Source organism: Gobio gobio (genome assembly GCF_949357685.1).
Source record: "Gobio gobio genome assembly, chromosome: 4".
Classification (NCBI taxonomy): Eukaryota; Metazoa; Chordata; class Actinopteri; order Cypriniformes; family Gobionidae; genus Gobio; species Gobio gobio.
The window spans coordinates 21,588,032-21,613,281 of NC_137100.1; the positions used below are offsets into that span (position 1 = coordinate 21,588,032).

Below are 25,250 nucleotides of genomic sequence, written 5' to 3' on the forward strand. Positions count from 1 at the left end.
AATAGTTACAAACTAAATATTTTTAAATATAGAGAAATAAGGCTTTGTCTTCATACACTTAGGTCTAAATTTATAAATATATGTATAAAGACTTTACCCAGAAAAAGAATCAACATTACATAATGAAAGAAAAAAAAATCTGCTTTGTCAGAGAGGGTCATGAATGAACAGCTCACTGAATCATTGAAGCATTGTGAGCTGATAATGAGAGCATTTAGAAGAAACGGAAGATTTTACTAATTGGCCGAATAACATAAATGCCACTACAAATAAAATATGCTGGAAATATTTTCACGAAACAGAGTTGGTTTAACGAATAGCTTTTTTTGCTAACGTGTTCAGAGAGAATACATTAATTGTAGTATTGTTTCAATGCAAATATTCGAGGCTAATGACTCAAACATCAAAATTAGCCTACATATGGCTTTACTGTAATTTTTAAGAGCATGTTATATGCTACGTTGGGGCACCACGTGATGACGTAAAGCCTCACTGAGCCGTTTTTTTTAACGAACCGTTCGAAAGAACTGATTCGCTGAAATGAGTCAAACTTCCCAACACTGGAGAGCACGCAGCTGCATTGAGCAACTCCACTCACACTCTATTCGCTCAACAGCGCCATCTAGGCGCTTCGCCGTTAATAACCCCAAATCAACTGTTTCTAAAATAATTTACGTTTAAAATGTCAGTGTCTTTAAAATGTCTTTTAGCTTTAAAAAAAAATTAAGTTCACATCACGGACAATGTCTTGTTGACTGTAAATGTCTTGTTGAAAGCTTTGATTAATGAGCTTTTTGGAAACGTGTGGATATGTTTATGATGTCTAGCTTAGCCGATTTCTTTGTGTAGACGAGAAAATGGCAAAAAGTTTAGAATCAATGACTTTATGAATTGTGGTAGCTACAAGTGATCACACCGTGCTGAGTAGCTACACATACAGGAGACCCTTTGTTCCCAAACAGCCTACACAATCCTAATCCATCTGTCCCACCAACCCCCACCTCTTAGCTGCCCATTCATGCTGATCTAGGAAAGACGTGAATGTGACTTCAACCCTTAAGTCCCCAGGACATAGTTTCCTCTCACTGGGACCAATTACAAATGCTCCTTGTTGTACCTTTCCACGCCACTGCTCCACAGTTTTCCCCATCCAGCATCTACTATGATTAACCAGTTCTCATAAACCATGTGTCAAAAAATAACTTAATAATGTGGACACAACAAGATTTCCTCAGGCTTGAAGTGAATTATAAACCTATAACAGAAAGTTATCACCTGCAATATTCTAGAACATTTCCAGAGCTTAAGTTATACATTAATGATTTTGTTTTAATGTTGAACATTCACAAATTCTTAAATCCCTGACATGTCCCACAATGTTATTTTATTGCTGTAGGCTATAGTTTTTAAAGTAATATTTTACGAATGGCTTTATCTTTTTTAGTTGATTCTTGACACAAATCAAGATCATTTCAGATGCTTTTCTCTTTATTTTATTAAAATTATAACATTAGCCTAAGTGCACCCCCTTATTTTGAGTAGCAGTATTTTAGTATTTTATAGCAAGAGAAGAAGAACAAGTTAGTCTCCATTCAAAATACAAGTAAATATTAAGTAAATACTAATAGTCGGGGAGCCAAAGTCTCAAAAATGGGTTGAACCTGACATGGTCTGCCATACTTTTTATTTGTGTTTTTTCTGTTAACGTTGACCCTAAGAACCAATAATTGGAGGGTCTGCTCTGCCGGAAATATCGCGAAAAAAAAATTGTGGCCATTTTAGTGTATGCACCCTTTATTTTTTATCTGAAAAATTTGAAAAATGAATTTTTTCCTCACATCCTCAGTGGGTTGGTTAGGCTGTTAATAAATGCATTCCAGGTACACAGAACACATGTGCTGACAACATCCACTGAAAAAATAACTCTTAAAAAACATTTCTAGATGATTTTGCATCAATTTAATGCAAAAAATAGGTGTTTACTCACTTTTTTTCCAGTATTTTCATATTTACTTCATTGGCAATCAACTATTCCCCCAAGTTATGACATCTGTCAATATGCCATTCTTTTCACCAAATAGTATACTCATTCCACAGAAAAAAATTATAAAAATCCAACCAAAATCAATGGATCTGTGATGATTTCACTACTATTTGGCGATCAACAAGCTCAGAACCTCAATAGAATTTTAGGCTACTCTGGATATACTGGATATTTAACATGGTTGTTAATGTCCACATTATTAAACATCATGGCCTAGGCATCTTTTTAATTTCAACATAACCCTGTTCTCCCAATGGAAGAGTGTTGTGATCTTGGCATCTGCTTGGCAGACATCCTGGGCAAGAACTTGTTCTTGCTGCTTAGGACTGACTTTCACCCGGTCGTCCTCACCTAACTGTGGAGTTGCATCTGTTATCATCCATGCCAGGTGGTTATACAGGTTAGAGCTTACTCTTCGGGATGTGTCCAGGTATGATATCTCTAGCTGCAGTGACGGGTCTTAAGTCATACTTCCAGGCATCTGCTGACTTCCACTGGCTTGAGCTGTTCTGGCTTCTCTTGCTTCCTTCAGGATCTGCTTACGTTGGTTCTGGAGGTCCTTCCATATTCTCTTTGCAGTGTTGTAGGAAGAGACTATGGTATCATCTGGTGTCAACTCAGATATTTGCATCATCTGAGAATTTTTTCCAGAAATAAAATGCATAATTCTCTCGTCTCAGGGGGATATGAGGGGGGAAAGTACCATAATTTGAATATACTACTGGGTTTCTACTGATACAAAGCCTAATGCTAAATCACTGAAGTAACCCTTAAAGTTCCTTCAAATTTGAGAGCATGCAGCCAACATTAATTTCTGCTGGAACATTCAGGCTGGAACATCTTTTCTGTGGAACAACCATTATTTTACAATTGCCACCTACTTCATTGTGTCTTCTAAGGCGGGCAATCAAGGACTGACATCTGTATGAGGTAACATTCTGAACTCCATGGCTTTCCAAGTATTTACAGAATTCATCCCTCAAAGCTGTAACTAAGAATATGGGTCTTTGAAAAAGGGCTCATCTATCCGAGATATGAGTTGGTTCAGTGCAGCATCATATGGTGTCGTGGTAGTACTAGTCCTTCCCTGTGAACGAAGACACTTTGTCAGGTAGTTGGTCATGCATTCCTTGTGGTACCGGAAGACCTCAGCAATCATATCAGAACACTTGTTTCCATCAGGACCACAAGTCTTGTGTAGTATCTCTTCATCTTCAAGTTTGTTTGCTTTTTCCCAAACTGCATTCTGTCTGTCATAAGTGGCGATCAAAATGAGTGATCTATTCCCCCTGGTTGCGCATGCTCTACTGATCTGCCTGCATTGTCACCATGGAATAATTGAAATGAGCTGGATTAAAGAGCTTGACTTCTGGCTTTTCAACTTTTTTCCTCGTCTGGTCAACAGTTTTACGATCTGTGTACCTCGCACAACATTGTGTGTGCCACAAAGTATTCCTCCTCAGAAAGTCACATTGAGGTTTCAGCCCATTGTCAAGTCTGTATGAGACATCATACTTTCTGTTGGTTACAGCATATAGGAGGGAAGGGTAGCCTTGATTTGTCAGTTTCTGAAGAGGACCAGCGTCACTGTCTGTTTTCTGACAAATTATGCAAGCAGTATAGTTGGGACTGAGCAGCTTTCTCTTCAGCTGTTTGGTTAAGAACTCAGGCTTCATCCTTCATTCTTCTCCAATTCACATCACTCCTCTCCTGTTCTCTCCTGTTCACTCCTCTCCTCCTCTCCTCCACGCTTCTCCTCTTTTGTTTAATCCTCTCCTCTTCCTTTCTCCCCTCTCCACTCCTATTCCATCCACTCCTCTCCACTCTTCTCTCTTGTTCAATCCACTCCTGTACTCTTCACTCTCTAGTCTCCTCTCCTCTCCAATCCACTCCACTTCTCACCACTCTTCTCTTCTCTCCTCTCCTATCCTCTCCAATCTTCTCCTCTTCTACTCCTCTCCACTTTTCTCCTCTTCCCTCTTCTCCTCTCCATTCCTCTCCACTCTTCTTTCTTGGTCAATTCACTCCTCTTTTTCCTCCACTATTCTTATCTCTTGTTCATTCCACCCCTATCCTCTTCACTCTTCTCTCCTCATTCCACGCTTCTCTTCCGTTCAATCCTCCACTCTCCTCTCCACTCCACTCCTCTTTACTGTACCAATCCTCTGCTGCCTTCTCTTCTCACTATCTTTTCCTCCACAGCAAACCCAATAAGATCAGAACCAAATCTGCAAATGGGAAATATTGTGCATTCAGGTGAAAGAAATCATCTCAGGTTACGACTGTAACCCTTGTTCCCTGAAAAGGGAACGAGACACTGCATCTAACGACACTTTGGGGACGCTCCCTAAGCATAGCGATCAAGCAGACGCTCCATGCGTCTCGTTCCCTTCTCAGGGAACAAGGGTTACAGTTGTAACCCGAGACGTTCCCTTTCGAGGGAACTCGCACTGCATCTAACGACACTTTGGGGAACGAATACCCACTAGGCCACACGACAATCACGCCCAACCTAGTGTGAAGCTGGAACCCAGGCACACTTAGGACGCGAGCACTCTAGTGCCAGCGAGGAAGCGAGATTCCAGAAAGGAGGGCCACAGAGGATGCCATGTCTCTGGAATGAGCCCTCACGGCTATCATTGAAGGCAAATTACGCACCTGATAAGTCATGGCTATAGCCTGGACAATCCACTTACTGATTGTCTGTTTTGACGCAGGAAGCCCTTTCTTGGGTGAGCCAAAGCACACCAACAACTGGTCTGACTTCCTCCACTGTGAAGACTTCTCCAGATAAACTCTTTTTTCCAGAACTCTGCTCTGACCGGGCAGAGCAGGTGAAGTCTCCTTTCTTCCGCCGTCACGTGAGGTGGAGGATGGAAGGCCTAAAGAACCACTGACCGTGCCACATTCGATGGCACCTTGGGCACATAGCCCGGCCTCGGAAGTAAGATGGCCTTAACTCCGCCAGGGGCAAACTCCAGGCAAGTTGGCGTAACCGACCCCGGTCCTCCACCCTCCTCAGTAAGTGATAGCAAGAAGAAAGGCCACCTTAAAAGGTCAGGTTCTTTGCCTCAGCCGACACGGTTCGAAGGGAGCCGCAGACAACCCTTCCAGAACCACTGCCGGATCCCAAGTTGGGACTCTGGACCGAGTCGCAGTCCTCATCCTCCGAGCTCCATGGAGGAAACGCACAACCAAATGGTGCTTACCCAGAGGCCCATCACCTACAGGTAAGTGGAAAGCTGCAATGGAAGCCACGTACACCTTAAGTGTGGATGGGGTAAGACCTGCGGAGAAACGATCTTGGACGAACTCCAGCACTGAAGCCACTGGGCAGTTGACTGGTTCCACCTAACGCTCTCTACACCAAGTGGAAAACACATTCCACTTCATGCTGTACAATCTCCTCGTGGAAGGAGCCCTGGAGCTGAGTAAGGTCTCAACTACATCTGCCGATAGGCCCGCCTCTAGGTACCAGGTCCCCTCAGGGGCCAGACCCAAAGGTTCCACAGCTCTGGCCGGGGGTGAAATATTGTGCCCCCTGCCTGAGACGGGAGTCCTGCTAGCTGTGCTACGATGTTCGAGAACCATACCTGGGTCGGCCAGCAGGGTGTTATTACAGTAAAAGTAGGCTGATCACTTCTTGGCGGACCCGCTCCAAGACTCCCGGGAGCAGAGTGAACGGGGGAAATGCATAGACGCAGCAGCCACGTCTGTACTTGAGAGAAAACCACAGAGGGCAGTGGGATGTCTCTCGAGACGCGAACAGATCCACTTCCACTGGGCCGAACCTCTCGCACATGGCTTTCACCACCTCTGGGTAAAGTCGCTTCTCCCCAGGCCTCAGCCCCTGCCTTGACAGGATGTCTGCTCCCTTTTTGGTCCCCGGGGACATATATCGCTCAACAGTCTCACTTGGGACCACAGGAGGATCTGGTGTGCCAGTCTGCATAGAGGGCTGACCACTGCGACCTCAGACCCCCTTGATGAATTAGATATGAGACTACTGACATATCAGGACATGGTGGCCGCGGAGGTCCGGGAAAAAGCTCCTCAGAGCTTTGTAGACCGCCAGCATTTTAAGGCAATTTATGTGCCAAGAAGGCCAAGGACGACATCTCAATGCCGAACTGACACTACTCACGACTGGGCCAATATGAGCCAGTCGTTGATGTAGATCAGTACACGGATGCCTCGGAGACTCAGCTGGAGCCAGAGCTGCATCCATGCACTTGGTGAACATGCGAGGGGGAAAAGCCAGGCCAAAATGAAGAACCCGATAATGGTACGCTTCGCCCCCGAAAACAAACCTCAGGAACTTCCTGAAGGATGTATACATGGAAGTATCGTGACAAACCAGTCCTCAAACTGGATCTGACTCACGATGGTTGGAATTGTGAGCATCTCGAATCTGAATCTCCTCAGAGAACGATTCAAGTACCTCAGATCTAAAATTGGATGCAACCCCCCCCCTCCCTCCCATCCTTCTTGGGAACTATGAAGTACTATGAGCCCGGACTCCCTGTCTGGCGGAGGAACAGGTTCTATGGCCTCCTTTACCAACAGAGAGTGAACTTCCTGTTCCCTTACCTGAACCTGCTCTGGGACCACTGCAGTCCAGACCACCCTGTTGAACTTCAGGGGAGGGTAACCGAACTGGAGTCTGTATCCCTTTTCTACAGTTGCAGGGCCCAAGCAGATATATTCAGAAGGCATAACCATGCACCGAGATAATCTGCTAAGGGAACCAGCCTCTCGAGGTTGGCCTCAGGTGTCAACCGAGCCTCGTTCCCGACCCCCTGAAGCAGCTGACCGGCAGGGAGCAGTCGCAGACGTACTTTAAAAAAAAAAAAACCCCATCCCTTTGAGGAGTTATGGCCGTTTAAAGAAACCACCGAAATTAGCTAAAACGGCTAAAGCTAGCTAAGTAAACTAGTAGAGAATGAATTCTGCTGCTGCTACAGGGATACGTTTGGGATGAGGAATCAACAGAAATATACATGTTTGAAGACTGGCGTGGTCCTTTCAGTTAATTACCAGTACAATATCCATATTAGGCCTACCGTTCTTTGCCCAAAATGCTGGGGCAGACCTGTCACATACCACAGACAATGATGAGCAGCTTCGAAGTCCGTTAGTAACCGTTGGCTACCGTTTGTTGGCTGTTCCAAACTCATTCAAATGACTAAGATCATAAGTGTGCCGTGATGTTAAATATCCAGCATGTTTTTCATAATTTTGAGAGTAGCTTAAAATTCTATTGAGGTTCTGAGCTTGTTGATCGCCAACTAGTAGTGAAATCATCACAGATCCATTGATTTTGTTTGGATTTTTATAATTTTTTCTGTGGAATGAGTATACTATTTGGTAAAAAGAATGGCATATTGACTGATGTCATAACTTGGGGGAATAGTTGATTGCCAATGAAGTAAAGATTGAAACATTGGAAAAAAGTGAGAAAACGCCTATTTTTTGCATTAAATTGATGCAAAATCATGTAGAAATGTGTTTTAAGAGTTATTTTTTTCAGTGGATGTTATCAGCACATGTGTTCTGTGTATCTGAAATGTATTTATTGACAGCCTACCCAACCCACTGAGGATTTGAGGAAAAAAATAATTTTTCACATTTTTCTGATAAAAAATAAAGGGTGCATACATGAAAATGGTCACAATTTTTTTTTGCGATATTTCCGGCAGAGCAGACCCTCCAATTATTGGTTCCTAGGGTCAAAGTTAACAGAAAAAACACAAATAAAAAGTATGGCAGACCATGTCAGGTTCAACCCATTTTATTGAGCTTTTGAGACTTTGGCTCCCCGACTATAACATTTAAGGATAAATATTAGACACATTTTTAATCCAACTATTAATTGAGTGAAATGATACAAGAAAAAACAAACATTTTGTGAGGAAGCTGGTCACACTCTATATTATGGGCCTTTAACTGCTTACATAAAATGGTTAGGTACAATGTACTTATTGTGTTCATGTTGTATTGCAAAATTATTGTTACACTTTATTTTAAGGTGTCCATAATCAGTGTAATTATACATATAGGGCTGAGTAATAATAAGTATGTACTTACTATAGGGTAAGGGTTAGAATGAGGGTTTGTTTTAGGGTTACAGTTGCATGTAATTATGCATAATTTATAGTTATTACTAAAGTAACATGTAATCAGATAACATTTAAATAGTAGCAACTATTAGTTAAAGAACCTTATATAAAGTGGGACCAGAAGCTGCATCAAAAACAGTCCAAGATAATTCCTTGGTATCCCTGTTGGAAAAGACAAACAAACAGCATATGCTATGTTTTGAAGCAAGGCAACTGGTTTGAGCTGGTTTATGCTGGTCCTAGTTTGTAATGAGCTGGTTTAAGCTGGTCCTGAGCTGGTTATAAGCTGATTCAGAGCTGGAGCTAGTTTCTTAGGACCAGTTTAGGACCAGCACTTGACCAGCTCATGACCAGCTAAGGACCCTCTTAAACCAGCTGAAACCAGCTGCCATGCTTCAAAACATACCTAACCAGCATATGTTGTTTTTTCAAACAGGGATATGAACCTTTATTTTAGCATTTCTTTAGTATGTTACTTTTTTCCAGTACTCAAGAATCAGTGAATTATTGTTTATTATTCTTTACAAACATTAATTTTAACTTAATGTGGAGAGATTACTTAATGTCAATTTAGTCTGTTTGCAGAAATTGACTTGTGTTTATTGTCAGAATATGATTATTTCAACATTACAGAAAATACCATGACATGGTTGGTGACCTATGATACCTGTAATAACCTGTTAATTTCCACACAGATAATTTGCTTGCAATAAATCCATGAAGACTGTGGCTTTTTTATAACATCACCCTCATAAAATGATTCGTCATTGTAATTTCAGTATACAGATTTGGTAATATATAGGATATGTGATATGAAGAATAATATAAAACAGACAGATGAGTGGAGAGTGACTAAAGTGCCAAGATATCCAGCCATTCAGGTCTGTAATTAAATTTTGTGGCAAACAATATACACTCACCTAAAGGATTATTAGGAACACCTGTTCAATTTCTCATTAATGCAATTATCTAATCAACGAATCACATGGCAGTTGCTTCAATGCATTTAGGGGTGTGGTCCTGGTCAAGACAATCTCCTGAACTCCAAACTGAATGTCAGAATGGGAAAGAAAGGTGATTTAAGCAATTTTGAGCGTGGCATGGTTGTTGGTGCCAGACGGGCTGGTCTGAGTATTTCACAATCTGCTCAGTTACTGGGATTTTCACGCACAACCATACACTGTAAAACATTTCCCCGTTAATTTACAGTAAACTACAAGCAGCTAGATTGACATGTAGAATGCTGTAATTTTACAGTGGACCTGCTGTAATCTAAAACAACAGTTTAATACTGTAAAACATATTACAGTACTGTGCTGTAGAAAATATAGGCTGCACAGTATAATACTGTCAAGTGTTTCGCTCCCGTTATACTGTTATTTTAGTGTTCTTGCTGTAATCTCCATACATGGTTTATTACTATAAAATGTATTAAAGTACTGTAAAATGTGATCTTTCCATTGTAAAGATCTGCTAGAAACTGATCATTTAAAATTTGCATTCTAAAACAAAAAACACTGAAGATTGCTGGCAAACAAATGGCTCAAACAAAAGATGACTTCAAAACATGCTTTTATTAAAGCTAATAACATCAAATCCATTAATTGAATGACATTATTTTTGCTTCACCATTGAGACATTGTGATTTTATGTAAAAAATCTGGTTGCAGAACTCAATGCTGATTAAACCTGATTAAATAAAGCCCCACTCCATGATGTTTTTTTAAGAGGGTGGCCACATGAGGATTGACAGTTGTTGCCTTTTTCTGAAAAAGCTTCCCCATCTTCTTGGACACCACCTTTACCTGGCTGGCTTTTGTTCCTCTTTCAGGGTTCACACCAATAGAACGTCTACAATGTAATTACACAGAAATATAATATATTAGGTGAGGTATAAAGATTAATTGCACTTTAGACATTTAAAACACATTGCATTCAAATTTGCCATTATGGCAGTATTATGGCAGTAAGTTTGGCATTATGAGACCTGAGTATCTTAGAGTAATGTAGACAACATTATATAACTTTGTCACCAGTGTTAAAGGGATAGTTCACCCAAAAATTAAAATGTTGTCATCATTTACTCATCCTCATGTTGTTCCAAACCTGTATGAGTTTCATTCTTCTGTTGAACACAAAAGAAGATATTTTAAAGTATGGTGGTAACCAGATAGTTTATCAGACCCCACTGACTAGTAGGAACAAATATTACACTGGAAGTCAATAGCTACTGTCAACTGTCTGGTTACCAACATTCTTTAAAATATCTTCTTTGAATACAGAAAGAGAGCAATTAAATAGTCTGTTCTATACTGTTTTATACCCCATGTCTTGCTTATGTGACACTTACCCAGCAGTATCAGTTGTGGTCTTGCAGGGTGCACTCAACATCTGCTGCAGTGGCAGATATCTGTAGAACAGAAAAATATGTAGTGAAATGAAAATGTGTGTACAGTCATATATCAGGCATGAAGTAAATACTAAACATGTGGAATAGTACTTAGCAAAACTTACATCAGCAGAGTACGGAGTATGAGTCCCTCTAGTGTCACACTTGATGGCTGAAAACGTAGAAAAAGTTAGTGTGCCCTCAAGGAAATCACACTTTGCATTTGGCAAAAAACTATGTAACTAGCATACGCTAATGCATTGCTGCAGATCTTAGCACATATGTTGCAGGTTATCATTTTTATACTACAATCCACAGACCTCCACATCAAAATAATCTTACCATTTTAACTGACAATTTTTTAAGATATAATCTCTCAAGGAATAGTGTTGTCTAAAACAGAGAAGTAACTGCCAGAAGTAACTGTTAGCCTCATTGCTTTAGTGCACATTTTAAAACAAAGACCAATACCTGACGTAGATTTGATAATAAATCAAGTCAATATCACAAAGTAAAAATGTTTCAGTTTGCATTTACCTTGATAAATTGGCGTAGCCACATGCAGATGAAACGCCGTCCACTGATCTGTGCTGGCAGGGTCACAGTCGGAGTGAAAATCGCCTTCCTTAATTTAATCGTTGTCTCATTTTTCTTTATCACAATAAAATATTCAAGTAATGTAATGTTAAACCTTAAATGTAATGCTAATCCTTTTTGGTTGCACGCCTATTGATGGGATTTGATGCTTCGTGATTTTCCTATGAGTTGTGAGCACGCAGGCTTAAAGGAACTGTATGTAAGAAATATATTTCAATTAATCATAAAATGGCCCTGATATGTCACTATAGACATTAAGAAATCATGTTAATTTCAAATACTTATATCACTGACAACGGTTGTCCGGCCAAGATATTGTCATTTTAAAAGTGAAGTTGCAGCCCTCAACTGATGTTGATGTTGACATGTTGTGTTTTGGCCTGAAGCGCCACCCTCCACCTATCTACCAATCACGAAGTCAGTAGTGTTTCTGCATTCGGGTTGCCAGCTCTGCTCTAGTTACCACAGCTGCAGCTACAAACTTTTTGGATAAACAATGTCTAACTTTACGAAACCTAAACGACCTCGTTATGAATCAGAAAAACGTTGTGACAGAGTCCGAAATAAAACAAGGATTTGTATAAGAGATGCCTTTGAAAGATGGAGACGGCTGAAAACGGAGAATAATTTGAAGACTGATGCCAACGTTGCTAATTTTCTCCTGGACAGGTAAGGTTCATGTTTGGCTAACTTGTACTTAATGTAAATGGACATTTCAAATATTCATGACAGTCGAACAAAGTTATGCATGTTCGTGCAAAGTAATGTTAGGTTAGCGCAGATGGAGGAGGTGGATCATTGAATTGAAAAGGTAACGTTAAGGAATTGTTTGGTAAATAAAAACGGCGAGTCGTCATTGCTAACATTAGTAATGCATTATCAGAGCCCGTTTCTCTGTCATTATGCTGAGACGCTGAGGAAATCAACATTAGCACGCCTATTATGGCAATGTGAAAACGTATTTGAGACAGTAGCCTAACGTTACCTCGGTAAAAATTATTCCTCATTCGTTCTTCGCATATATAGTGGTAATTTTACTATAATATACTATAGTATTTTTTCATGTGGGAATGCACTGTCACATACGAGCGTTCATATTTACGATTATATTTGGCTAATCGCCATAAATACATTTTTGCGATTCATAATTACTTCACAAAACATCGCTCTTGAAGCATAAACATAATTAACAGAAAGAAAAAAAAACTTACTGTGTACGACTCGTCACTTGCCATTGAAAGCTCCGTGTAGCAGCCTACGTTCCTGCTGGATCCTGCAGCCTAGCTGGCAACCTCGAGTCAGGGGGAGGGGGAGAGGGGATACACCGCTCTACAGTAATTTGAAAGTGATTGCAGTACCAGTTTTGGCCACAGTCCTACATACAGCTCCTTTAAGCACGTGACTATAATAAAAAAAATACTGTACACTCTAAAAAAAAAGGTTCTATATTGCACCAAAAATGGTTCTTGGCTCGTAATCATAGGGGAACCTTTTTTAGTGCTATATAGCACCAATTTTGGTGCTTCAGTGGTTCTTCAGCGGTTCTTCAGAGGTTCTTCAGCGGTTCTTCAGAGGTTCTTCACCGGTTCTTTGACTAAGGTGCTATATAGCACCTCTGAAGAACCGCTGAAGAACCACTGAAGCACCAAAATTGGTGCTATATAGCACTAAAAAAGGTTCCCCTATGATTACGAGCCTTTTTTTTTAGAGTGTACTATCCCGTAAAACTGAACAGTAGCTTGCCGTTATTAATTTGCTCGTCAAATTCTGCCTCCTTTACAGTATTCAGCTGTATTTATGAAGAACAGTAAATTACGGTACAAAATTTCTTGTATTTTTACAGCTATTTTTTACAGTGTAGGGTTTACAAAGAATGGTGTGAAAAGGGAAAAACATCCAGTATGCGGCAGCGGCAGTCCTGTGGGTGAAAATGCCTTGTTGATGCTAGAGGTCAGAGGAGAATGGGCCGACTGATTCAAGCTGATAGAAGAGCAACTTTGACTGAAATAACCACTCGTTACAACCGAGGTATGCAGCAAAGCATTTGTGAAGCCACAACACGCACAACCTTGAGGTGGATGGGCTACAACAACAGAAAACCCCACCGGGTACCACTCATCTCCACTACAAAAAGGAAAAAGAGGCTACAATTTGCACGAGCTCGCCAAAATTGGACAGCTGAAGACTGGAAAAATGTTGCCTGATCTGATGAGTCACGATTTCTGTTGAGACATTCAGATGGTAGAGTCAGAATTTTGCGTAAACCGAATGAGAACATGGAGCCATGATGGCTTGTTACCACTGTGCAGGCTGCTGGTGGTGGTGGTGTAAGGGTGTGGGGGATGTTTTCTTGGCACAGTTCATGCCCTGGATGTGCATCCCATAAATCTCCATCAACTGAAAGATGCTATCCTATCAATATGGGCCAACATTTCTAAAGAATGCTTTCAAAGCCATGTAGAATTAAGGCAGTTTTGAAGGCGAAAGGGGGTCAAACACAGTATTAGTATGGTGTTCCTAATAATCCTTTAGGTGAGTGTACATTTATATTTCGTTATATATCGTTTTTATTATTATTATTATTATTATTATTATTAGTTTTCCTGTTCAGTAACAAGAACTTTTAGTTTACATGAATTAAGAATGAACAATAGCCTACATCTATAGCATTTATTTATCTTAGTTAATGTTAATGTAGCCTACTCCTACATTATTCAAATCAACAGTTGTATTTGTTAAATTTGTTAATGCACCATGAACTAACATGAACAAACAATGAATGACTGTATTTTATGTTAACACAAATTAATAAATACTGCAACAAATGCATTGCTCATTGTTAGTTCATGTTAGTTAATACATTAACTGATGTTAACGAGTGAGACCTACAGTAGTGTTATGTTTTATATATATATATATATATATATATATATATATATATATATATATATATATATATATATATATATATATATATATATATATATATATATATATATATATATATATATATATATATATATATATATATATATTTGTCTTTTTTTTATTAATTATCCCAGGGTGCTCGATGTTTGTTGGTTAATATTTGAGCCATGTGTAGAAACATCTTCATCTTTTTAATCCTGCTGCGTTCAGGTATTGTTTGCATTTTTTGTATGGGATTTGTAAGTGGTAATATCAATGTACGTCTATAAGTGTACTATTTACAGTGTTGGGAAGGATACTTTCAAAATGTATTTCGTTACAGAATACAGAATACATGCCCAAAAATGTAATTTGTAACGTATTCCGTTACGTTACTCAATCTGAGTAACGTATTCTGAATACTTGGATTACTTCCGGTTGTGCTGATGATGGCTCTCCGACATCACGATGGAGTGCCGCCCTCGTTGCGAGTCTTGCACGAGCGACACACACTAATCTAGTCACTAATCTAAGTCTATAGTTAACCTAAAAACTTTGCACTTAAGGGATTTATCTGTAAATTAAAGTAAGAATATATAACTAATGCATATATGCTATTTTAAATATTGTAGTCTATGCCAGAGACGTGACATGTTATGGAAATACCATGTCAGGCATCTTGACAGTGTTAGCCTCACTGTGAATTTAACTTAAAATATTTAATATTTAATTTTGTACAAGAAAACAGTCCTTATTAATGAATTATTAGTATACAAGCCTATTGTAGTGTCTCATGAGATCGTGCTCATTAACTCTTGCTCCTGCATGGAAGCGGCAGTTTAAGATAAACGCAGCCTTCAGCGAACGTCAAATAACTCTTGTCTGGTTATTCATTTTAAAGACAATTTGCCTTAGCCATAATATCAAATCAATTGAAAGAATGAAGGTGATTCTGATAACACACATTTATTAAAACACAGAAGAACAACAAATCAAGAACAAGAAAATGGGACTCAGACCGAAACGGGATTTACCAGCACAATTAACTTTTTGTTGTGCAAAGCATAGACTACAAAATAAATCAAATGTTATTGAAATATTGTAAGGTGGTTGTATGAACTACACGAAAGAACATTTAAAGAACAATATGCAAAATCAAAATTGATCAGCTCCGTAATGGATTGTGAAAAGTGCATGTAACCTATTGGAAAGCCAGTAATTTGGGTGAGGAAAATAACGAAATTATAGTTTTTATGTAGAAAATAGTATTTAGGTAAAGAGATAGGCCTATAGTAAAATAAAAATAGCTTAAAAGTGCACAACTCTTCTTAAGTGGAAGAAAGCTACGTTTTCACCCTTAACGTGCAAACTATTGGAAAGCGGATGAGTCATTAGTTGGGTTTGTAAAATAACGAAATTATATTTTTTTTAAGTAGAAAACAATATTTATGTAAACACATACAGTAAAATAAAAATTGCTTAAAAGTGCAACTCTGTGGAAGAAAGCTACGTTTCCACCCTCACGTGCAAACTAATGGAAAGCGGATGAGTCATTAGTTGGGTTAGTAAAATAACGAAATTATAATTTTTAAGTAAAAATATTTATGTAAAAGAGATACAGTAAAATAAAAAATTAAGTGGAAGAAAGCTATGTTTTTCCCCTCACGTGCAACCTATAGGGCGGATGAGTAGTTGGGTTTTTACGAAATTATAATTTTAAATAGAAAATAATATTTATATAAAGAGATATAGTAAAACATAGAAACGCTTTTTAGTTCTTCAAGCCTTCTCTGGTATTTTCATAATAATAAAGTGCTGATTGACAGACTTTATCACTAATAGCTACTAGCTATAAAATAGGAATGCATTGTCTGCATCATTCTGTGATAAGAAGCCATATCAGCTTACAAACACTCGACTGACTATATGAAGTGAGTTAAAACATGTTATTAAACGTTGTATTTTGTTGAACAACAGGTTCATGAACGCTTCGTTCTTGCCCTAGCTCTGTTGTTCTCTGTTGTCTCTAGCTCCCGCTGCTCCTCTTCCGGCTCCATTGTGATCAAGCTAACCGCGTCCGCGCGTTTTCATAATAGGGCGTTCTGGGAAATGCATGGAGTTGTCTTAATTTATTTAGAGAGTGAATAAACTCGTGAAACCGAGAAGTATCGTAATGTAGGCTAATCCATTGATTTCAACAATGTAACTGTATTCTAAATACCAACTGTTTAAATTGTAACTGTAACGAAATACAGTTACTCATAATTTGTATTCTGAATACGTAACGCCGGTACATGTATTCCGTTACTCCCCAACACTGACTATTTAGCAAAACTAAATTTAGCTGATATAGTAGGCTACTATAGCTAGAGATTAAGAACTCTTGATTGTTTCTTGTTTTTCTCAGTGGTCTTCTGTGCAGATAACACTGTTGAGAACTTCACCGAAACAACTGCAGTGATGTCTGTGAGCACTGAGTCTGCTCACACACACAAAACACACACACACACAAGCCTGTTCTCTTCCTCCACATCCATGGATCTGTCCACTACACAGATTCAGCCCAACAGCACTGTCAGTGAGTCCTCAGGAGAACCACAAGGTTTAACATCAGGCCAGATTGCAGGTGTAGCTGTAGGATCCATCACTGGCGTGGCAACGCTGGGTACATGATTTAATTTGAGAATGTTTGCATTATGCACACATTTTCTAATTTATTTGTGCACTGTCCCAAGCTTTAAATCAAGCCATTCTCCTAAATGCAACAATACAGAGACAGTAACCCATTAAGATGATGTTATTTCAAGTGCATACCATAATAATACGGGTTAATTTCCATGTTCTGCAAGCATGTTCAATTTGTTCTTATATCTGAAACGTCATGAATACCTTCAGAAATCCTAGTACTGCAAATTTTAAGAAATACAAGGTACCATAGGAATAGAGCTGCCATCTTTGGGTAAACTGACCGGTTTGACTGAATAAAATAACTATCTATAGGCTATAGCATTTCCTATATATAGCCTTTATTAATTATAATGCAAAAGGATGTCCTCCTCTCTTTTTTTGTATTTTACTTTATTTATTATTACTTATCATTTTGTTAATTATTTATTTATTGTTAAATAAATTAGTTGTCATAGATGTTGTCATGGTAAGGTTTTAACCATAAAATAAACCACAGAGAGCAATGAGGATTTTTTATAATGTGTAAATGGAACAGTTTGGATCAATCACTTAATACACAGCAAGTACTTAAATCAAGCAACAAACAAACACTTACTTACTTTAGGTCCTCTTTTCATTCCAACTTCCCTTCTGGTCTAAATTTTGTAGGGAAATATGGGAACCAGTAATTTAACTTTCCTCAGACTGTTCCATTTCTTTCACTTCATTGCCACCAGTTTGGGAGAGAAAGGCACCTTGCTTAAAGCTTCAGGGCTAATAATATTATGCTAGTCAAATTTTAAAGTATACACTAGATGTACACAAAGATATCTTTTTGTTGTTGTTGTACAGACAATTATGTAAAACCAAATTATATACAGCAGATGGCAAGCTAATAAACCAGATCTATTAATAACTACAAACTAATAAAATACCTTAATCAAAACGTAATCAGCATGATATTTACCCTCTGCTGTTTTTGCTCTGTCTAGGTGGAGGGATATATGCAGGGCTGAATTACATTGGCAAACTGGGTGGCTAAGTTAACTCTCCCATTGTATTCCATCATAAAATAATCATGTTTTTAAATACATGTTTTATGTATATGTAGATCATATAGTAGGTGTAGTAGATCATCATATTAACTATGAATAGGAATGTTTGACATCTACAAAGTGTCACAATACTACTTTTCAAGTATACCAATACTTTTATCATTTATAACCTGACAGATGTAGTTTTATGAAACTTTTCTCTTAAAGCGCATTCTATATTTGTGACATATTTCCAAGACCATTTTGTCTTAATTTTTAACTAAATATCATATCTATTGTTTTTATGATTTAATACAAAATTTTTGACGTTGTCTATATATTTGAAGAGTTGTTGTCTTTTGTATGACATGGACATGTGCAGCACTTGTTAGCATGAATGTACTGTGGTATACATTTATGATATGTCTATATTTCCTTTGTGTAAACAAAAGCAATTCTGAGTTTGTATCCTGGGAAAACACAAAGCACTGGAAGGCTGTGTGTGTAACCATAGTGTTTGTGTGTTATGATAAAAAAGCACATAGGAGGCAGGAATAGCAGAGTGTTCAGTCACACAGCAGGTAAAAGACCTCTCTATCTCTCTCGCCATCCAAACAGGACAACACATCAAATATTTATCCTTCCCTCCAGCAACTGCTTATAAACTCTATCCAGTTTAATCCCACATGCTGTGCATCTCTGAATGCAGAGGAAGATAAAGATAGAGACAGTCCTGAATTGGCCCTGAACTACAATGTGTGTGTGTGTGTGTGTGTGTGTGTGTGTGTGTGTGTGTGTGTGTGTGTGTGTGTGTGTGTGTGTGTGTGTGTGTGTGTGTGTGTGTGTGTGTGTGTGTGTGTGTGTGTGTGTGTGTGTGTGTGTGTGTGTGTGTGTGTGTGTGTGTGTGTGTGTGTGTGTGTGTGTGTGTGTGTGTGTGTGTGTGTGTGTGTGTGTGTGTGTGTCATTGTGCATAAAGTGCAAAACTTAAAAATGATTAAACTCAAACCTTTTTGACATTTTCAGAACTAGCTTCACACCAAGTACTTTTAACCAAGTGAAATTCAGTCAGCTCTTTGTGAAAAGTTTCACTTGTGAAACTAAATGTGCTATTGCTACTAAATGCTTAAAATCTTGGTTTTAAATGTTGTTATAATGCAATAAAATTTGTATATATCTGTAAGTGACCACTGGATATGACACAATGAAAGGTATAATTAATCAAGACTGGTGTGATGTTTACTCTAGAACATGTAACAAACCCCTGTGATTGATCTATAAGCGTTAGTCTGGACTGACGCTTTCAAGGTCAAAGATTAGGGGTGAATATTTTAAGTGTATGGGTTAAGAAAAGGGCAGTTGGGTAAGAGCAGTTTGTCACTACCGCTGAGAGGAGGGTTGAGTTACTAGCACAGTCAGCCAGAGGAAGTGAGATAATTCTCTCCTTCTTCTCACAAATCGAGTTCTTCTCAAACAGATCAGCTACTTTAGCCTGGAAACCTAATCTGAAACCTAACACACACACACACACACACACACACACACACACACACACACACACACACACACACACACACACACACACACACACACACACACACACACACACACACACACACACACACACACACACACACACACACACACACACACACACACACACACACACACACACACACACACACACACACACACACACACACACACACACACACACGTTTACTATCTTTCTGGGGACTTTCCATAGACGTAATGGTTTTTATACTATACAAACTGTATAGTATATCCCCTTAAACTAACCCTACCCCTAAACCTCTCTGTATTTGTACATAAAAAAATAAAATAAAATAAAACTCATTCTGTATGACAAATAAGCTTGTTTCCCCGTAGGGTCCCCACGGTGACACATGAGTCAATGCATTCAGGCTGAAGTCAGGTTGAAAAACATGAACACACACGCACACACACACACGACCTGTAGCACTAATAAGCTCAGTGCCACAATAAGTAAGACTTGAGTTTCTCCGCTTACAGGTCATTGTGTGCGTGCGTGTGTTAGAGTGATAGAGTGAAGACTAACGTCACCCTCTAGTGGCTATACACTGGTATAGTGCATGGAAAAAACTTACTTGATTTGATTTGTTCTGGGTTTAATATAAATAATAATTTCATAAAAATAAAAAAAATCAACATTACATTTATTTAAATAATATTAATGGAAAATACAATAAATTCATAAAATTAATATAATTTGATTTAATTTTAGGTTATGTAATTTTCAAAATATTTTAAATTGCTGTTTTTTCAAAAGAAGTCTCTAATGCGCATCAAGGCTGCATTTATTTGATCAAAAATACAGTAAAAAACAGTTATACTATGAAATATTATTACATTTTAAAATAAATGTTTTCTATTTGAATATATTTTAAAAATGTATTTTAATGAATGTGATGGCTAAGCTAAATTTTCAGAATCATTTATCCAGTCTTCAGTGTCATGTGATCTTTTAGAAATCATTCTAATATGATTATTTTGGTGCTAAAGAAACATTTCTCAACATTAATCAATGTTGATTATATAGTTCAAAAGAACACCATTTATTTTTGATATAAATATTTTGTAGCATTATGTCTTTGTAGTGTCACTTTCGATCAATGTAATGCGTCCCTGCTGAATAAAAGTATTAATTTATTACAGAACTAACTTAATTGTATATAACTCTTACATTAAGTATAATTACAGTATGTTTCAGTTTCTGTGTTAGGTTTTGTAGTCCTTAAGTCCTTTTGTTGATTGGTTCCCCGTTCATCAGTCTTCATTAGGCCTATTCCCAGGTGTGTCTTGTTATTTTATTAGCCCTTGTGTATTTAATGCTGCCTTCACGTGCTATCGGAAATTTGATGATTCCGACTTCTGAAGTCGTGATTACGAGCGCACTGCATTCAAGTTTCAAAATGTGAGGGCGTTCATGTGCAATGTTTACCTAGGAAACTCGTATATTACGATAATTCCGAGAGCACGTGAAGGCAGCATAAACCCCTGGGTTTCCTCCGTTCTTTGTCAGGTCATGTCCTTCATGGCTGTCTGTTGTGGTGCTTTATTCTTGTTTTCTGAGTTCACAGATGTTTTGCTTCTTGTTTTGTTAATAAATGCTATTACTGCAATTGGAACTTTCTCTGCTGCATTTTTAAAGCTCCTCTTTCGTTACAGAAGACCTGACCAAGAACATGGGAAAACACTGGGGTTAAAAACACAAGATAAGGTGCTGACAAGGGACAGGTGAAGGTGATTTGTTGTCTTGGAAACCAACAAGAGGGACTATGGGAACAAACAGCCAAGGTAACAAGGCAATTGAACACAGAAACAAAGGCGACAGAAGCACTTCAACTTAAAAGTAATTTACAAAACAGGGAAACCTAGGCTGGGATCATGAAACACAACTTACCCACTGGCACATCTTCTCACATTCTCTCCCTGTTTTTATAGGCCATTTCTGCAACACTATAATTCATGATCACTATACGCATATTGTAATGAAGTAATGCAGACAATTCAAGATTAGTCATGTAGACATCTGCTTTTAATCATATTTACTTCTTTTAAAAAGCCAAGAGCTTTTGATATGCAGTACACGACTACAGTCACATTTCAGACACAATATTACCACTCTCATTTAAAATCTCTCGGTAGAAAAAAACATTGTCTGTTTCAAGCACAATGATAAGCTACATTCACAACATTCACTTCATAAATAGAGAAATAATACATAAAGGCGCACACACACAAATACACATACACCCTCCTGGTGGCTTCCTGTTTAATGAGGACTCGTTCCCAAATTAAACTGAATATTGTAGTCCCTGACAGAATGAGGAAAAACATATTAAGGCCTCTTTCAAATCTGGTATTGCCCCAGAAGGAAAACAATGAGTCTGAAAAATGCCTAAAGAGGGAATACTTTGTATTCTTCTGGAGATGGATTTCCATGGACCGTTTTCACATTTCCGGGGTTCTCAAAAGCAGAAGTCATCATAGTTGGGTAAACTTCTATAGTGGTGAACGTAAAATACAACATATTTTTTTACGTTCCCTTTTCTCCAATAGCAAAGGAAAAATCCATGATTTCCAGCTTTTTTATGACTTTCCAAAAGAAGAAAGTTTGCCGTTATTCCCTCAATTGTTGTATTAGACACCCTTGCAGTAGCGTTAACCAGTTTTCTGTAATTCAATGCCAAGGTAATATAACACAAAGTATAGTATTATACATGTACATTACATTTTTTTGAAAATGAAAATATAAAAAACGTATGACGTTCATTACTGTGGAAATGCTTCATCACTGTCTGTGAAAAAGGTCCAAGGTTTTCCTTTTTGGTTTTACATCTCCCAGCCACCAGGGGGCAGTCTTACAATCTTCTCTGTAATGGTGAGGGTTTTTGGAAAAGGGCACAGTCATGCATTAGTGTAAAACTAAGCCCTTCTAATGTGCATATTCTGTTGAAAATAAGCAAATCAAGCAAAGCAGATACATAGCTTGAAAAAACCTATCTGTTCGAAATAGTAAACAATCCATTGAACAATCCAATCATCATTTACACTGTTGACCTATATGGTCCCTCAGCAAGATGACCTCTTGTTTAAACTAGTTGTAATTAGTTTGAAATTAAGTAAAACATTGAACTCCTGTTAATAAATTATATAAAGGATGGGGAGCGTTTGAGTTGTGGTGACTGCTTGTAGACCCGGACGGCTCCAGTTACACAGTGCATAGAGTCCTACAGTATCAGTCTGGAGACTGACATGTACACACACAAATACACACACACAGTCCTGCTCATTCAAGAGAGGTAGTAGTTCTCTTTCTGTCTTTGTCCGTTTAAGTTTATTAAATCCATCCTCAGAGCAGCAGCCTCTTTCAAGGGGAGTGATGGATGGAAGAGCCCTTACGGTGAAGCTCAATCTGGGCTTGGAATAAATACTCATCCCAGGCTTCATTCCACTTTGAAAGCCACGACCATAATTTAATTCCAGTGTGTGTATGGCCTTGGTAAATAGGCCTGGGACAAAGTCCCATGGTCCTCCAAGCATGTAGACCCTGACCAGTATGTAGTTCAACAGCAGCAAAACAGCTTTATTTTATCCAAGGCTTGTCCGTTTCAGGCTTAATCACATGCGTGAAGAGGTTGCAGATTCATAGAACAGCACATATGCATCGCTGCTGCGCACCTGGCTGGATGACATGGGGCTCACCCTGAAATAGAGACAATTTATTGTAGACGTTTTTTAAAAGTTATTTTAAATTGTAATAATATTTCAATATTACAGTTTTTGCTTTATTTTTTGTCAAATATATATTAATATAAGATATAACAAAATAAACAAAAATATGATGTAATTAATATAATAATCCACCAAAAGGCTGAAGACTTAAATGTCCAATAATTACTTACACATACTTAAGTAGTAAATACTTAGTATGTTACTTAGTAAGTTACTGCACATACTAATTATATTATAGCATTCAATGCTGTAAACTACAGATCTATGTTAGGTAAATATATAAGATCAAAACAGTAATGCACATGCTTAGTTGGGTCATACCTACAGTTTGGTGGATTATAGACTGAGCAGGTTTGTTGAAAACATTTTTACAATTAAATTATTCTTAAGTCAAACAGACTGGTCAAGCTCATGCTAGTATAACATAATCCTAACCAAATGTTTGAAATTTCACATTTACATTCCATTATTCCATTATTACTAGCTAGGAAAGAACAACATGCTAGCATAAGATTACGATTTAGGAAAGATATTGATAAATATATAAAATCTATTTAAACCAACAACAACAACAAAACATTTTCACGTCTAGTTTAAATTGACACAACAGGGTGGACAAGTTATGTTTTACACTATTAGATATGTTACCTAAAAATGAGGAAAAGAGAGAAAAGTTTATGACTTATTATTACTCTGTTCTTTGATGTGCTTTCCCTCCCAAAAAAATATGTTACTTCTAGATAAACATGTGATTTAGGGCATTAGCTTAAGATTTTAAAGGCCAAATAGCACCAATGTAACAGTGTGGACTGGAGTTTGAGGTACATAAAATAATTTAATGGTTTTACACATTAAAAAATATGTATCACAATACATTTTGTATTTTTTGTCAAAGAGAATAGGTAAATGTATTTACTAATACTTAAAATTGCTAATTTAGAAATATATATATGCAACATTTATTTCAAAGTGAAGTTGAAAAGGGCAAACTATTCGTAGGTACTTATAATTATGAAATTGTGTTAATTGGGGTACATCTATTCATGGAAAACCATGTGGCTTTAAAGTTGAATAACATTTTATGTATAATATGAGCCATTGTTTCACAGGGACATAAAATCCACCAAACTTTAGGAATGACTCTGTTATAATCTTACTGCACAAACCTCTTTTTTTTTTTTAGACATTTTGTCATGTCTAATTACCTGGAGTCATTGTACGTGTACCACTCTCCTGTACAGGGACTGCGGCAATATGCTGTATAATGGCCACCCAAAGATGTACCAGTGTGATTGGACACAGCATACAGATTATAGACTGCATTCACTGTGAGTAGAGAACAGTAGATAGAAGAGAAGAGAAGAGAACCAGCAACAATTAAACACAATTATACGGGAGCTACAGTAAAAACCGCATTGCTCAAACAACTGTAGATGTAATAAATGATGATGCAGAACTAACCACTGTTATCAGAGGCAAATTCCCTGAGGTCCAGCTCTTTGAGGGGGAAGTTTACAAAGGTGGAGAGTTTGCTGGTTCTCACTCGACACTCAGAAAAACGCTTCAGATCTGAGATAGTTATGAGTCAAGGGCAAACAAATACATGCCGCTTTTTATCCTGTCCAAATCTTAATTATGAAAATGCTAATCTTTGTATTATTTGTTTAAAAAGGATACGAAGCACCAAAATTTTAGGAAATTTCTGAATGGTGAATTTTTTCGTGCATTTTCGTCTGGTTTTACATCTGTGGCATGTCTGCAAGAAAAAAGAGAGGTGGTTAGGATATGTCTAAATATTATATATAGGATATACTACATTTCTTTACTAACTATTGTTAGTTAATGCATTAACTGGGACCTTATTTTAAAGTGTTACCATATACTGTATATAGACCACGTTAAAAAAAAACTTTAAACAAAGTGAAGAGTAAGAAGTAAAAAATAAAATAAAATTCATATTCTGCACTTGCTGTAACTCAAAGTAAATGTAAGGTATTGATCATTTAAACTCCTTAGTACAGACAGTCAGCTTGTGTTTCTCCTAGTCGCGTCTCCGAGTACACGTAACATTTAAATGAGTAAAATGTATACTTACTGGTCTCTCATTCCCATCTAGCACATCTTCCTTGGTGAAAAGCCGAAGGCAATCGATCAAACTCACTTCTCCTGAAGTCTGAGAAGACAAAAAAGGGAAAAAACATGTTAACACAAACATG

The 25,250-nt window shown here is 37.9% G+C and overlaps 2 protein-coding genes across 4 annotated transcripts in view; both read right to left on the minus strand.

The window, feature by feature from the left end:
- Positions 1-9,719: 9,719 nt before the first annotated feature.
- LOC307124822 (uncharacterized protein) lies at positions 9,720-11,177 on the minus strand. Its single transcript, XM_079814273.1, has 4 exons — positions 11,090-11,177; positions 10,678-10,724; positions 10,514-10,573; positions 9,720-10,014 (listed from the first exon to the last, which is right to left on the minus strand). Exons 1-4 carry the CDS (start codon positions 11,111-11,113, stop codon positions 9,837-9,839), a joined length of 309 nt encoding a protein of 102 aa, XP_079670399.1. The 5' UTR covers positions 11,114-11,177; the 3' UTR covers positions 9,720-9,836.
- Positions 11,178-21,307: 10,130 nt separating this feature from the next.
- The window catches only part of usp2b (ubiquitin specific peptidase 2b), a 50,194-nt gene continuing 46,251 nt past the window's right edge, over positions 21,308-25,250 (minus strand). For all 3 annotated transcript variants that reach the window (XM_079816111.1, XM_079816113.1, XM_079816112.1), the window contains 5 exons: positions 25,130-25,207; positions 24,712-24,790; positions 24,496-24,603; positions 24,240-24,360; positions 21,308-23,005 (listed from right to left, as the gene is read on the minus strand). In XM_079816111.1, coding sequence (XP_079672237.1) covers positions 22,921-23,005; positions 24,240-24,360; positions 24,496-24,603; positions 24,712-24,790; positions 25,130-25,207 — 471 coding nt within the window. In that variant the 3' untranslated portion in view covers positions 21,308-22,920. The remainder of the gene's footprint in view (positions 23,006-24,239; positions 24,361-24,495; positions 24,604-24,711; positions 24,791-25,129; positions 25,208-25,250) is intronic.

What these genes read in the sequence shown, in the direction of transcription:
- LOC307124822 (XM_079814273.1), bottom strand. Translation starts at nt 11,113, where the DNA reads ATGTGGCTACGCCAATTTATCAAG. An exon ending in GGCTACGCCAATTTATCAAG is followed by an intron (nt 10,725 to 11,089) that starts GTAAATGCAAAC and finishes CTACGTTTTCAG; the next exon opens with CCATCAAGTGTGACACTAGA. An exon ending in ACCACAACTGATACTGCTGG is followed by an intron (nt 10,015 to 10,513) that starts GTAAGTGTCACA and finishes ATTACATTGTAG; the next exon opens with ACGTTCTATTGGTGTGAACC.